The 15,100-nt window shown below is 36.1% G+C and overlaps 1 protein-coding gene across 4 annotated transcripts in view; it reads left to right on the forward strand.

The window, feature by feature from the left end:
• pcsk5b (proprotein convertase subtilisin/kexin type 5b) overlaps positions 1-15,100 on the forward strand; it is a 144,814-nt gene that overhangs the window by 65,219 nt on the left and 64,495 nt on the right. For all 4 annotated transcript variants that reach the window (XM_006626990.3, XM_015367947.2, XM_015367953.2 and 1 more), the window contains 3 exons: positions 2,146-2,358; positions 6,662-6,762; positions 14,164-14,267. In XM_006626990.3, the coding sequence (XP_006627053.2) occupies positions 2,146-2,358; positions 6,662-6,762; positions 14,164-14,267 (418 nt within the window). The remainder of the gene's footprint in view (positions 1-2,145; positions 2,359-6,661; positions 6,763-14,163; positions 14,268-15,100) is intronic.

Below are 15,100 nucleotides of genomic sequence, written 5' to 3' on the forward strand. Positions count from 1 at the left end.
CCGTTGGCCTTTACAAATCATGGCCTCCTAATAATCCTCATCTTGAATTGGCTTACTCTGCTCTTCTCCCCACTAATAGCTGATGTGTGGTGAGCGTTCTGGCGCACTATGGCTGCCGTCGCATCATCCTGGTGTCCAGAAAAGCGCTATATAAGTGTAAGCAATTATTATTATTATTATTATTATTATTATTATTATTATTATTATTATAAAGGTAAATTTCAGCTGTCAATACCTGCACGTCAACCAAAAGCTACTTTTAGTATTACCAAATGAGAATATTGTGATATATCTAAAATACGTTCAACATTAGGAGAGTGTATCTTATGCCTTTTTGTTTTAAAGGTGTTTTATATTTTTCGGGTTTTTTTTGTAAATTTGTTCTATATTTATAAAGAAGAATTATATTTTTGAAGAAGTTTATTTGTGGGAAACAGTGCCTGTGTTTTCAAGATGTTTACGTGCTTGTTCTCCATGTTCTTTGTTTACTTTCGTGCGGTACTCCTCTTCCTATTCTGGTGTGCTCTGCATTGATTGGCTGCCAAAATGAGGCGAACTCACAGTACTTTCGTGGCACAATATGATGTTAGGAACTGTGATGAAAAGTTGTGAGGGAATTGTGTACTTAGTAACCCTCTGCGATTCCCAGTCGTGTAATTTGACACCCTCTAGGACAGAAAAGGCAGCGAGATTCAGCAACTGCAGTCGTTAAATTTGACATGTTCTCTGACTAGAAGTTGTTGAGTCATGTGATGTGACGCCGGCTTTACCCAGACATTAATGTTTCCTGTTTTCAAATGGAAAAATACACAAATACGTTCCCAGACACTGAAATAGCACAGGCATCTTAGTAAAAGACATGACACTTAATTTAAATTGAGATTAACACCAAAGTAGAAATGTTTATTTTTTAACTTCTCAGGTATAGTGAAAGCTAGTTAAAACTTGTTCTGCCAGGCCTGTAAGGAATCTTTTTGTTATATGACATGGTGATGTTTTTTTTTGTTTGTACTCAGATTTCAAGATAAGGATAATCAAATTGTTTTAGAGTCTTGAAAATGTGCTTTTTTATTCATTAGAGATTACAAGGGAGATAGAAAAGTTTTGACTTTAAACTTTTTGGTCAACTGTACCTAACATTATTACGTGTTTATATTTTGATGCTAGAATTTGGTGTCTTTTTTTAGCAGTGGTGACACAGACATAATACAAGTTAACCTTATATTTTAAATGATAAATAATTTAATTGAATTTGTATAATCAGTTTCTTCTGATCTTGTTTCGGTGACTGTCGGTTTTATTACACCTCAGTTATTAAATTAAAAAAATGCACTTTTATTTTACACAGAATTTAGGACAATGTTTTTTTTTATCAGTGTTAGATATCTTTTCTGCTTTAATTTTAAGGAATACATACAGTGATTCTGGCTGTGATTAACCATATTTCAACACTTAAACTGAAATAATTCATCTGAAGAAGATAATAAATGTAGTCCACATCTGACAGCTACTTTGGGTCAAACGTGGTTTATCTGTGTAGTCAAAGGAATGTATAGCTCTGTTTGTGAATGTACCCTCAAGCACATCTCTTTTATCCTGATGTCGTGTAACATTTTCTGTTTCAATGATTGCAGCCCAGATATTCTGTGTTACTGATAATGTTGTCTGTGAAAATGTGAATTCTTCAATCTAAAGTTGACGCCAGAGTGCCAATTCAAAATAAGGTCAAGATATTGTGATGATTGTTTCATCCTACAGCAGGTGAAAATGTTATATTTAAGAAAACATAAGTAAACTTAAGGGCAATTAATCCTATCTCAGTCTACATGACAGCTCTGAAGTTTTGTCAGGTTAGTTGAGTTCAAATGTACATCTTCTGCTCATAATCGGTTTGGCAGAAGTACAAGGTGGAAAAACTGAAAACCCCCAATCATTTTTTAATGAAAATGCATCCATTTTTATGTGATGTGAATTTAAAATAAACCCCTACATTACTTTTTTTAATTCTAGAAAATAGTCATATTTTCCTAAATTAGGCTAATAGAGAAGATTTGGTAGCTTTGAAGTTTTCCCTTTTTTAGCACCACCATTTTATGAACATGAACACTAAATGCCCATCATTGTCTGTTTACTTTCTTGCAACAGGGAAGGAAAGGCCGGGGTTCCATATTTGTTTGGGCATCAGGAAACGGAGGACGGAGCCGAGATCACTGTTCCTGCGATGGCTACACCAACAGCATCTACACTATTTCAATCAGCAGCACCGCAGAAAGTGGCAAAAAGCCGTGGTATCTTGAAGAGTGCTCCTCCACACTCACCACCACGTACAGCAGCGGGGAGAACTATGACAGGAAAATAGTAAGTCCTGGATAGTGATATGATTTGATATTGCTCTCTGGCCTTTGACACTTTTCTAATGTACAAACACCATGAAGCAAAGTGTTTCTGTCTTTCTCTTCTAAGAAGAGAGTTTGAGAAGAAAGCTAATAATACCTAGACTACTGGCTTTGACTCTTTCAACCTTTAAATCATAATGTAGTGGAGCATGCATTGAAACACACTTGTTTTTTTTCTTTCAGCCTCATATCGTAAAGGTTTAAAAACAATACTGGTGACAGTTTGCTGTTGATCACTAGAATTTCTTCTTAACTTGGGGGTAGTCCTGGGAGGGTTGCGCAATAGGCAACAGAGACAGAATCAACAAAAGGTTAACACACACACTAGGGTGGTAAACAGGAGTGCTCAGGTTCAGGGTGGTTACACATCAAATGACAATTACAGGGATAAACAATAAACTATTATATACACCTGCATGGTTAAGACTATTTACATTAGCAGGGTGACTTAGTGGTCACTCCAGAAGCCCACAGACCATCTCCTGGCTACAACTCCCAGCCTGCTCTGCGGTGCGCACAGCGAGGGCACTACATTCATTTCTATTGGGTGGGCCACGATTGCATTTATATGTGTAGCACTTTTTTCTTTTGTGCAAGGTAGTCGTCATTAGCCTAGCAATGGAGTGTTTTTTAATAGGTGGCACTTGAAGAGTGAGAGCTAAAGATAATGTGGAGAAATGCAGAGCAGAAAACTCTGAATGGAAAAAACGAAGAAAATGAGAAAATATTTTAATGAAAGCTACAGGAGCCAACACTCTACCCTCCAAAAAGCCACCACTGTGAACCAGAAGGCACTTCAGGTGTCTTTCATCATAGCTAACTGGATTTCCAAAACTGGGAAAGCCACACACCTTGGGAGAGACTTTTTTCTTACTGTGCACTAAGGAAACAGTTTCAATCATGTGTGGGAAAAGCGCTGCAGAGCAGCTAGCATTGATACCAGTGTCAAATGATACCATGTCTAACCACATTGGGCGTATGGCAAGAGACGTGGAAGAGCAGGTGATCGCTAAGATAAAATCTAGTGTGTATTTTTCTTTAAAACTTGACGAGACCACTGATGTCTCCGGAGATGCACAAATGCTTGTTTATGGCAGATTTGTTGAAGAGGGAGAAAATAATGAGGATTTTTTGTTCTGTCGTCCACTTCCCAAGCGTGCCACTGGCGATCAGCTTTTCGTTTTGCTGGACACATGCAGTATGTACATGAGCATGAAACTGACTGGAACCAGTGTGTTGGAATCTGCTCAGACGGTGCTCGAGCTGTGACTGGAAAACACAGTGGGCTACTACAGACTGTTGCTCCGTTCACTTTGTGGACGCATTGTATGATTCATAGACAAGCCCTCATGGCTAAGAAAATGCTCCCCGAACTCAAACAAGTAATGGATGAAACTCTCCGTACTGTAAATTCCATCAAGGCCAGTGCAACAAGCACACAGCTTTTCAAGATTCTCTGTCAAGATTTGGGAGCAGAATATTATCAGCTGAACCGCAGCAAAGTACGATGGCTGTCCTGGGGTAACGTACTGAGTTGCCTTTACGAGCTCCGAGATGAGGCGAGAGCATTTCTATTGGAGAAAAACTCCCTGCTAGCTGCTAAATTTTCCGACGAAAAATGGCTTGCCCTGCTGGCCTATCTGGCTGATATCTCAACGAGTTGAATGTGGGACTGCAAGGGAAAAACACATCTGTCTTCTCTCTCTCAGACAAAATTGAACCTTGGATCAGAAAGATATGCTTGTGGCAAACTCGGCTGGACGACAAGAACTTTCCCTGCACTACAGGAGTGTTTGAACAACAGCACTGTTTTAAAGGCTGACCTGTGTGTGCTTTTTTGGGCTCATCTTGTAGTGAAATATTTTTAACCCCAAAAAAGGTTAAGAACCCCTATACCTAGGTGATATGTATATTTTCAAAGGTCCAGCAAAGTTCTTTTCACTAAGATGTGTATTTAAGACTCAGTCAAAAATTCAGTTTAAGAATTTTTCAGACTTTTATTTTATTTTACTTCTAGCATAGTTATTTTATCATAATGCAGTGGCAGGCACTGGGAGTTGTCTGGTATATATCTTCCTCTGAATAGAAATAAAATTGCAATTCAACCATTCTGTTGATCATGACTAATAGAACTAAAAGATCTTCCCAGAAAACCTCAAAATATTCTACAAATCTAGTGATCTAACACCTTTTTCTTTTGTATTTGTTGGAATTTTGATTCTTAAATCTGTTGTTTTTTATTTAATCCATAAACGAAAAGTGTACGAAAACTTTAGGAACTTGAATGTAAATAAAAAAACAGAGTCTATAGCTGAAAGAATGAAAACCTTAGAACTTTTCATTGACGTACAGTTGTTGAAGACGGTGCCCTGGCTTCTTTTACCAGGCGTGCTAAACGTGTCGTTACAGTGCTAAAGATGCAGAGTTATACACCAGGTTTTCTAATGTCCATCTTCCAAATTGTGTTTATCTGAAAAGAGTTAAGACTTCCCACTTGGGGAAAAAAAAATCATGCAGCTCAGTACAGAGAAGCTCTATGTAAGGTTTGTTTGTGTCCACAAGACATACCAATGTCAGGGTGCCTGTGTGTGCAGCTCCTGTGATTGATGATATTGCTCCCCTGAGAACAGAAGTTTTGACTGGTCGAAGAGCTGCCTGGTTGTTGGTGGTCTCTTCCGTGGACAGATATGTATAGGATTACAGGAACAGCAGTTGGCCTCTGACATCTTCGTATGCAAGTTGCTTCTTTGTACTGCAGGGGTAATTTAAACTGAATTTTCTCAACTGTTGTCAGCAGTTTCCTGCTGCAGGTGAGAATCCTGCTTCAGATATTTCCTTCTGTTTAATGAAAGCTAGTGCAACCAATGCTAGTAGGGTTCCATTTCCTACAGAGGTGAGGTGATTGATATTTTCATCTGCACCATATATAAACTAGAATCTATTTCTTGTCTTCCTGCTATTGAATTAAAAGCAGACCAAATGCAGGTTCTGCTGTTTTGTATGTATGACTCTGGCATGCTTTCAGGGTAATGATGTGTGACAGTATCTCAGTTAAGATTTAAAGACAGGCAGTTAATGCAGGGTAGTGCACAGCATGACGGCTAGTTTATACTCTGCTGTACAATTTACGAGCTGGACCTTTAATGACCAAAGTACTTTCAAATGAGAACATTATCGGTTGTGCTTCAATGAGAAGTCCAACGGTAAACCATTCATGTGTGCTTATGACTTAATGGCCTTGACACAGTATAGGCTTCCAATGTTTATTTTCTTTCTTTTCCTTATTGCTAATATTGTTGTCGCTTGTGAAAGATAAAATGTATAAACTCCATTTGTAAAAGTAAGAAGAAAAAAGATTAAACAATGTTTTTATATAGACCTATCTCAGAGGCTTATTTTTAATCTTATTGTTCAAGCTACCTGTCAGTTTAACTGACAGGTCTCACCTTTTCCAGGGTATGTTTGTCAGTGGTTGAGTGACAGGTTCTCCTTATCTGAGCTTCTGTTGGAGAATTCGTAAAGTGTTAGGCATCTAAAAAAGCTTTCAACATCTGGATATCACAATAAGCTTTTTCCTTTATTTCTAAATAAAGAATTTCTGAAGTGTCAAAATTCTACGTTTTATCGAAGGCTCTGCTTGCCATTCTCTGTGTTTTAAAATCTTAAATCATGTTTATAGGAAATTCTTTCTGAAGCAAAAGCTCAGCAAATGAGAATCTGGATAATACTATTTCTTCATAATTAGGGTATCCTATCCTAATTAGAATAAAGATTTGCATGTCATGTAAACTAATTCTCATCTCTTCAGTCTAGATGCCTTTTTAAAACTAATGTATTCCGTAGTTTTTAAATACAATCAGTTTATCTAAATCAAACTTTATGCTGTAATATTAATATAAGCACTTAATACTAAAGGGTATCTTATATTAAATGGTTATCTTATTTTAATATTAATATTATTAAATAATCATTATTAATATCGATCTCATAAAGAATACAGAAAGAAAGTTGTCATGTACATAGCTGTTGCTGTAGGAAAACTAAATAGTGCTTCATTTCTCAGTAAGGAGTGAATATCAAAGCTGGAATGTGTGCCTTAGGTGCTGAATTTCACCTATCAGAAATTCATATAAATCTTTTGCATACCTTTTGTTTTTGTCACTCAATGTACCTTGACAAAGGCAGTCATATAACTCTGCATGCCTTAGGCGCACTGCCACTTCCTTAGAAAAATTCTGAAAATTTCTTGTTCAATCTCTTTTCAGATCACCACAGATCTCAGGCAGCGCTGTACAGACAGCCACACAGGAACGTCTGCTTCTGCGCCCATGGCAGCAGGAATTATAGCACTGGCTCTTGAAGCAAAGTAAGCTTTTCATTCATTCCTTCTGAGGGGTTACACTGACAGGACTCTCACATGTATTTCTAATTCATACGTATATTCTTTGTGTTTTCTGACATCACCTCAAGCAAGGACTCCTCTCCATTTGCAGTTCATTAGCATGTCTCATTGTTTTACTTCTGCCTTGGTTATATAGTGTCTGCATATGTAGATATAAATGTTCTTAATATGGGCAGCACAATACAACATCCATGCAGTCATAAGCAAAATATCTGTTCTGGCCCTTTAAACATGGAACCAACCACATTATAAAATATTAAATTATATACAGTGTCGTATTTTTATCAATATCGTAAAAGTGTTTTTCAAAGGTAACCTCACAAATTCAGAAGGACTCTGTTTGAACTTTGAGGCACCTGGTATCTCTTCCCTTAGAGAAGACAGCATTCAGGATGGCTGACTAGGTCATTGATAGCCCAAAACGAATGCACATTTCACTCTCAAGATCCTATTCAATCAATTTGCGAACACCTTGAAACAGATGTCCCCCTGCCCATTACACAACTCTTTTTTAACTGTGAAGCTATGTTTTAAAGTTTACAGCCTTTGGATCAGGGATCTTAGTCCTAATTCTGGGGATCTGCAGATTTTCATTTAACTTGAGCTTTTAAAGCATTTTTTCTTCATTATAAATTTCCAGTTCTCTGGTAGATCTACTAAACAGTGTGAGTATCGTCTAAAGCAGGGGTCGGCAAAAGAAGGAGTGTGCTAAGAATTCGATAATGCACTTGTTTTTACAGATCTCCATGCCATTGATACTTTTTTTTTCTTGTCAATATTTTTTTTTTCTACACCAAAAAGCTTTCATTGGGTATCATGTTGTAGTGGATTACAGAACAATCGAGCATTGTTTTTATAACTTAATTTCTTTGTGGTTTATTAGACTTTTATTGCTCGTGTTGTTAAAAATCCCTTTGCGTGCCAATAAGGGCACACATATTCTCGGTTGCCAACCCATGTTCTATTGCCTGTAAGGCTGTGGATTTCCAGGACCTGGAGTTAGGATCCCCAATTCAGAATGAAGGTGCTTGGTTCAGCCATATATCCCATATGGATTTGTATGAAAAAGTATTAATTGTCTTGTAAAAAATGCACTAGGACATGTATTGCTGACATTTTACTTTATATTTATCTTTTAATGATATCATTTTTCTTAGAAAGTACCCTAGACAATATGTCATTCAAAATTAACAGGATCGGCATGCATTTTTGTCCATTATGTCTTAATAATCTCCTAGCCAGTACTTATTAATACATTTTGATGATGAATCTCCACATCCTTTCCATCTCCTGTCTTTCAAGGAGAGGCATTGCTTCTTTACTGTCTTTAAGGAGACAGTATTACTTTTTTCCTTTTTAAGAGACCCAGCAAGCTGATTGCTCAGCACGTCGGTAAATGGTCTGTTCCAGATTTTCATCTCTTTTCTAACTATTCTGAAAGCAGTCTTCAGCCTACTGACCGAGAAGGAAATGTACACACCATACAATTGAAGTAAAATGTCACTAAAGCATGAAAGACAAAAGAGCACATTTACCAAAGGCTCTTTATTCCTTGTTTTTTGTCCTTCTTGGTTGAAAGATAAAAGCTGTAATTTTGTCTACTTTCAGAACTGTTTAATCATATTCCCTCAGTTGCGGTTTTTTATAGTGCTCTCACTGCTATAGTTTTTTTTACACCCAAAACAATATGCTTCTGTTTTACACCAAAAACAAAATTCTTGAAACTCAAATGTAGAAACGAGGCTTTTGTGGGGAATTGTTTTTTTTTTCCATTCTCAACATAGAAATGCTGAATCTGTACTGAAGAAGTCACAAGCTAATTCAGGTATTATTGTTAAGCACCAATTTAAGATCTGGAGAAATAAGACCCAAAGAATGATTTTTAATTCAGAGGAATCAAACGAAAAATTGCAGAAAGTATTAAAAAAGAATAATTCTTTCTTCCAATGATTTGGAATGTGGAACAGAACCTTTCTCTGAACACCCTTTAATTCTTCATAAAGTGAACTTCTGTTTTTATCATGTATTCTAAACTTACATTTTTTCTCGGTATAATTGATTCCTTTGAGGGATCGGATGTTTCTTGAATCTTTAAAATACAAAAATGTGTTTTCATATTATAAAAGCAAATGTGGGACTTTTTTAGAGTATGCATAATTTCCATTAAAGTTGCTTTTCTGTGACTTTAATTAAAATTAGCATATTTATTTTAGGTCAGGATGGTATGCATTTCTGACAACAGGAAAGTCTGTTTTTATTTAGAGGAAATAATAAGGTTGTGTTCTTGTAATTTTTTAACCCCTTAACTCCCATTCAGTGTTGCAGTGTTGTTGGTTATGACTATTTGTTTTTCTATTTGAGCGATTGTGTATCAATATGCATTTTTCCCTTATTCAGTACCAATTCTGCATATATTCAGGCTATATGTGGTAGGGTGTTTGGTAAGTGGAAGGCATACAACACTATAAATATTAGAATCCTATGAAATCATCACATAATTTAATAATAACAAGGAAAAACACAAGGTCTACTTAGGTTGAGAAATACATTAAAAGTGTTTTAGACAGCGTTATTTTTTAATAAACTGCTAATACTTTAGTTTACACACATCACAAAATGTTTTATCACAAATGTTTTCTGAGCCTATGGTAATGGTTAGCTATTCCTACATATTTTTGACATTCTGCTATTCTTATGTATGTAGCTTCTAGCCTAGCGAGACATAACATGTTTCTAATATCTCCAAGGAGAGAGCTGTTTAACTTACAACTGCAAAAAAGACAAAAACATTTAAGTGCTTTAGAGAAAGTTAGTCATTTTATGTAATCAAATGTAACATTTTTTCTTAAATCTGATAGATTTTTAATTGGCTTTTTTTCAATTCTTGCATTTAACACTGTTCTCTATATCTGTAACTTCTCTCTGATAGGTCTTGAAAAGCCACATTTCCTCTGGCTTCTTATGCTTTCTGGAGCTTCTTGAGCTTTCTCCACCTTTTCTGGAGTAAATGCTTGATCAAATGAAGATATTCTGACTTAAGCTGCAACGAAAACTGGAATGTCTTGCTGCTCTACAGACCCAAGATTGGAACATCAAGGGAATTTTACTCACGTTCTAGAAACATAGAAATATATGTTGGTATATACAGTACATTGGTTCATCCTTTAGTATTGCTGAGGTGAAAATTGTTTTAAAAGGAGACATAATTCTGAAATTTGCCGTTTTATTTTATTTGATGTCATGCCAAGGGAGCGCAGTTACTATTTTACTTGGAACAGACACTTTGCAGCCTAATTGTTACACAACGAAAAGGTGTGCTTTTTTGAACTCATAGTGCAGACGACGATTTACACAGGGCAGAGCAGGAGTAAAAGTAATGCTGCACAACAGCAATCTATGTGTAGTTCCTCTCTGGCTAAGTGGCTACTTTTTTTTTACAAAGTAATGAACCATTACAAAGTCATAAGAATTTAATAAATGTTATGAATGGTGTAGGAGGTTTATTAGCCAAGCAAGATGAGACCTTTATATAATACCAGATGTTCCACTCATTAATGCTAATACTTTTCTGTTCAACAATGCACTGGAGCACCATAAATGTATAATTATTTTTAGACATGGAACAAAGTGATCACATGTCTACTGATAGAAGGCAAGACCATGTTAGTGAGTCACATGCAGACAAAAGCTTCCAACAGCTTCAGGAGTTCTTAGATATGTTTGACTTCTTGTTAAAACAGCAAATACACAGTTGCAATTTATGCGTTAATATACTGATCAGAGAGAGAAAAAAAATAACCAGATAACAAATGAACAATTAACAAGACAAAGAAGTTGAAAAAATGAAGACTGTACCAGAAAAGGTAGTATGACATCTTAAAAGAAGAGGGGGGCAGATATTTTAAAGAAAATATTTATCTAAATAAGAGATTCAGACATACTGTACATTTAGGCTATTCTTTCTCAAATGCCTGGTCACACAAGCCACCATTGTTGATATCAACAAGAGGATTAGAGATGTTGCTTGTTTGTTGCCACCAGTATCCACACTTAAAGTTTGGTTGCCAGTATAATAAATACGTAGTCATTGATATGATTTTTAATTATATGACAGGCATTGATCTGAGATCAAGACACCACTCATTGTATTCCACTTGGAATTGTTTTTCATAGCCAGCAATGGGGGGAAATGTCAAATCACTCAGATTATGCTGAGTTCTCAGTTCTAATAATTATATCCAAGGACCTGTCTTAGTTGCTCTACATAAACAATGGCCTAATTTCAAAGGCCAGATCCAAAAATAGCCCGATCTTGCATTTCGACATTATGGAGATATTTTAAAAATAAATAAAATACAAACACTGTATACAGTCTCAGCATTAGGGTAGGATACTGTTCTGTTCCTGACCAAACATGCTTTTTAAAACGGATAGATCAGATGTACACTCTATTATGATTTGGTTGTAAACTTGTCAGCATGTCTTAATAGTCAGATTTACATCATTTATGGGAAACACACTTCAGTAGATTTTGTAAGGTTTCCTCTGTACAGGTCCATTAATGTGTTTTTTTTAGCAAAGCAGTAAAGTTCAATATATTCTGTCATTTTTCTGAACTTGTGACCTGTTCTTTTTATGGTTAGCTTTGCGAAGCCCATGTTGGCTTTTTCAGCCAGCCTGCTTTCAATTTAAAATTATAAATATTTGATCCCTAGTGAGCAGAGCTAAAAAACAAGTACATGACAATATAATACTTCATATTACTGGGACTCTATCACCAGCCTTCAGACTTTATTCATCGGAGCTTTTCTGTATTTTTATTGAGCTGTTCTTTCTGTTTCTCTTTGAGTTATCCTGTGTTTCATGACAGTTGTGGGGTTTTACCATTTACTTAGCATAGGCAAACCTAATCAATTCTGATGTGGCTCACTTGTGTAAACATTCACTTTGTTCAGTGGTTTGGTTTCTTGAAACCTATATTTTATAAGTCTCCTTATATATTTTCTCTGAGTCAGCGATTCGATACAGAAGTAGTAACTGTCCTATTCACCAAGTTAGAATTTAGCCTAAGGATAACCTTGAGAGATATCCTAGTATTTCTGGTTGGGATCTTTCTGTGCAACAGTAGAGAAAGGAGAGCAAAAGGAGTTTTTTAGGAGTAACAAATGTAAGACACTATCACAGTTTCACAAAGTTTCACCTGTTACATTAATTCCTTAATAATTTGTAATAACATTAATAATTGCATTATTAGAAAACAGCAATGATATGAGAATAAAAGCCTTTGAGTGCTTTAAATGACAATGCTGAATGGCCAGCCCTGCCCCAGAGTCTGCTGAGGTTAGCCCATCTCAAGCTCAGGATCTGTTAATCGAGCGCTTCCAATTCTCTCATTTGTTCCTGGAACAACTTCGCAGGTGACTGATTCTGTAGCCCAAATTTCAACTGCAGCTTTATCTGCTTAGGTATTTCACTGAAACAGAGCTGCAGGATAGTTTGCACACAGTCTGTTCTGGAATCTTTCATCACACAACGTTCTGTCTCTGCAGTCACGGTAACAGCTTAAATGAATGTGATGGTAATATTTGTCACAACACATAGCATTTCCACTATGCGCTCTGTCACTGATCAGACAAGTTGTGTTGCTGAAATGCGTCAAGGAAAGTTTAACGTGGAACCGTCTTAAATTTTACATATACGGGAGCCTGGCTCTGGACAGTTCTGCTTGTTGCATGCTTTTTTTTTAGACTGAAGTTCAGAGGAGTTTTCCCCAGAGTATGAGGTGGTACATTCAACACAGCGGGTAGGGTACAAGCAAAGTAGCCAAAAGAAAAGACGGCAGAGTTTGCAGTGGATAACTATCTTTTTAGGAGGGTGCCACAGGGCTGATTGGGCTTTTTGCGCTAGAGAACATGAACCCACGTGGATGAATGTTTTCCGTTGGTCCAAATAAATTGATTGGTAAAGGTATTTGTGCCCTTTGGTTTATTATTGCTTTTGGATGTGATATTGCTTTCAGTTCTGTTCAATGACCTTGTTCTGTTGAACTGTTTGAGTTTCATCATTCGTGCTGCTGTTAATACAGGGTGGCACAAGGCAAGAATGGCCAAATGGCCAGCCTAAGAGAGACACTGCTCTTCCGTCTGTGGTTGGTGGTGCTGTTGTAAATATTCCTTTGTGGCCTGTTAGTGTAAAGATGGCCTGTGGTGATTCAGAATCCTCCCCCTTTAGCCAAGTTGTTTGCAAATTCAACTGAATACAGTTTTCTCACACTTTACAAAACACAAGCCGTTTGTTTCCTACTGATTTACCTCAGGGAGTGTAATATATTTCACTGTAATCACTTAAATCATGACAATGTGGAATAGCTCTCATAAGTAGGTGTTGTTGAATCAAAGCAAAATCAAATTACACTACTTAAATTGAAGTGGGCGCGCACAGAAGGCAATTTCCTGAATCACCCGGGAAATACTTTACAAAAGGAAATGTTTTAATTACTTTCAAGAATAAAATGGCTTTGGCTATGCTTTTGGTAATCTTCGGGAAATATTTATTTAGGTTTTTTTCAGTATTTTGGTAATTATGAAAAAATGTGTTTAGAAAATTAGAAATTACATTTGAGCCAAGTATAACTAATACACGTCTGTCCCATCCATTATCATTTATTAAGCCACTTATTCCTGGTAAATGTATCTATTATACTGTATTATGTCTTAAACCATTTAACAAATCTTTCATATAAAGCAATTTTGTTTTATAATGTTAAGTTTTTTAAGTAGAAATATTGAATGTATTGTCCTAATAATTGCTTTATTAGTGTTCCCTTTACATTGCATGCCATCAGAAATCTTGTAATGTTCCATTTTCCTACCATGATTTAATGAAAGAGAAAATTTGGTGAACATTTTTTTCACTGCTGAGTCCTTTTTCAAATAACTGCAATCCAGAAGTACAGAAAAGGGGTGAAGAACAAAATGATGAAAAAATTGCTCTGGAAATGTTTTTTTTTTCTTTCCGTTTTGTAGCAGAAATGACCTGAGGCAACAATACAGAGAGCAATATTTTTTTATCTAATATCTAATTGCTTGCTGGGAGATTCCCTTGAGTTCCATTGTACCTTGTAATTCTGTTTCAGTACTTTGAAATCTCTTTGACAACTATTAAGGAGAAATGAAAAAGAAAACTTTGTCCATCTAGGATCAAGGTAATGTCTAAGCAGGCAAATGTCTTAAAATGCAGTGTGAGTGTGGAGGGAGAGGTTGTTGGAGTAAACAGGGCAAAATTTGAATGCCCTTTTTGTAAGAGCTTCTTTTCTTAATTCTGATTGCAGCTGTGCAGCTTGTTCTTTTCTATTTGTTTTTTTAGTCCATTACTGACATGGAGAGATGTGCAGCATATCATCGTGAAGACTTCTCGTGCAGGGCATCTCAATGCCCCTGACTGGAAAATCAACGCAGCTGGTCACAAGGGTAAATTTTATTTTCCCGTAGAACTGTTACTGTCCTGTACTATTCATTTCACCAAAACAGTTAAATGTAAAAGCATTTTTTTCTGAAATCATTTAATATTTATATTCATGAATATTACATTTTGATAGTAATATTAGTTTTGCAGTATCCACCAGATTGTAGAGTATTATAGCATATTGTTTCTAAGTATAATATCTCTCCAGTCTTTACCATTTTTATTTTATGCATCAGATAAATATTGTAAGTTCTGTAACACCAACTTTTTAGTCTTATCTTGAATATAATGCATGCCATACTAAAATAAGACGTATGTGGAATGAGACGTTTATTCGTCCTCTGTTATCTTATCCTCTGTAAGTTATTGCTTTGGTATTGCCTGTATTAAGAGGTGAGGATATATTTTTTTCTTAACCATTAAAATTATACTGGATGTGTTAAATTGAAGCTATGTAAACATATTGTTAAAGGCTTTAACTTGAATACGGTTTCTGTATGTGCGATTACAATGGCAGGTTGGTGAGGCTGTGGCCTTGAATCTGTTGCTTAAATCTGAAGCTACACTTCAGTGAATTCAAGATATCGGGAATTGTTTAATTACGATTAAGTTGAATAAAGTTCCGTGCAAGCCTGTTTCTTGGGAGCTACAGTAACCTTGCTCCCACCCATTTTATTTTCCCTGAAAATAAATTGAAAGGTGAGCTATGACATTCCTATTTCATGTATTCACCAACAAGAAAGTGTACACAAAATAAATATTTAATGCAGGTTTTGTGGTCTATACGATAAATCTACTTTTAATGGAATTGAAGACAAAGCCTTTTGGGTGACTGCAC

The sequence above is a fragment of the Lepisosteus oculatus genome, chromosome 3, assembly GCF_040954835.1.
Source record: "Lepisosteus oculatus isolate fLepOcu1 chromosome 3, fLepOcu1.hap2, whole genome shotgun sequence".
Classification (NCBI taxonomy): Eukaryota; Metazoa; Chordata; class Actinopteri; order Semionotiformes; family Lepisosteidae; genus Lepisosteus; species Lepisosteus oculatus.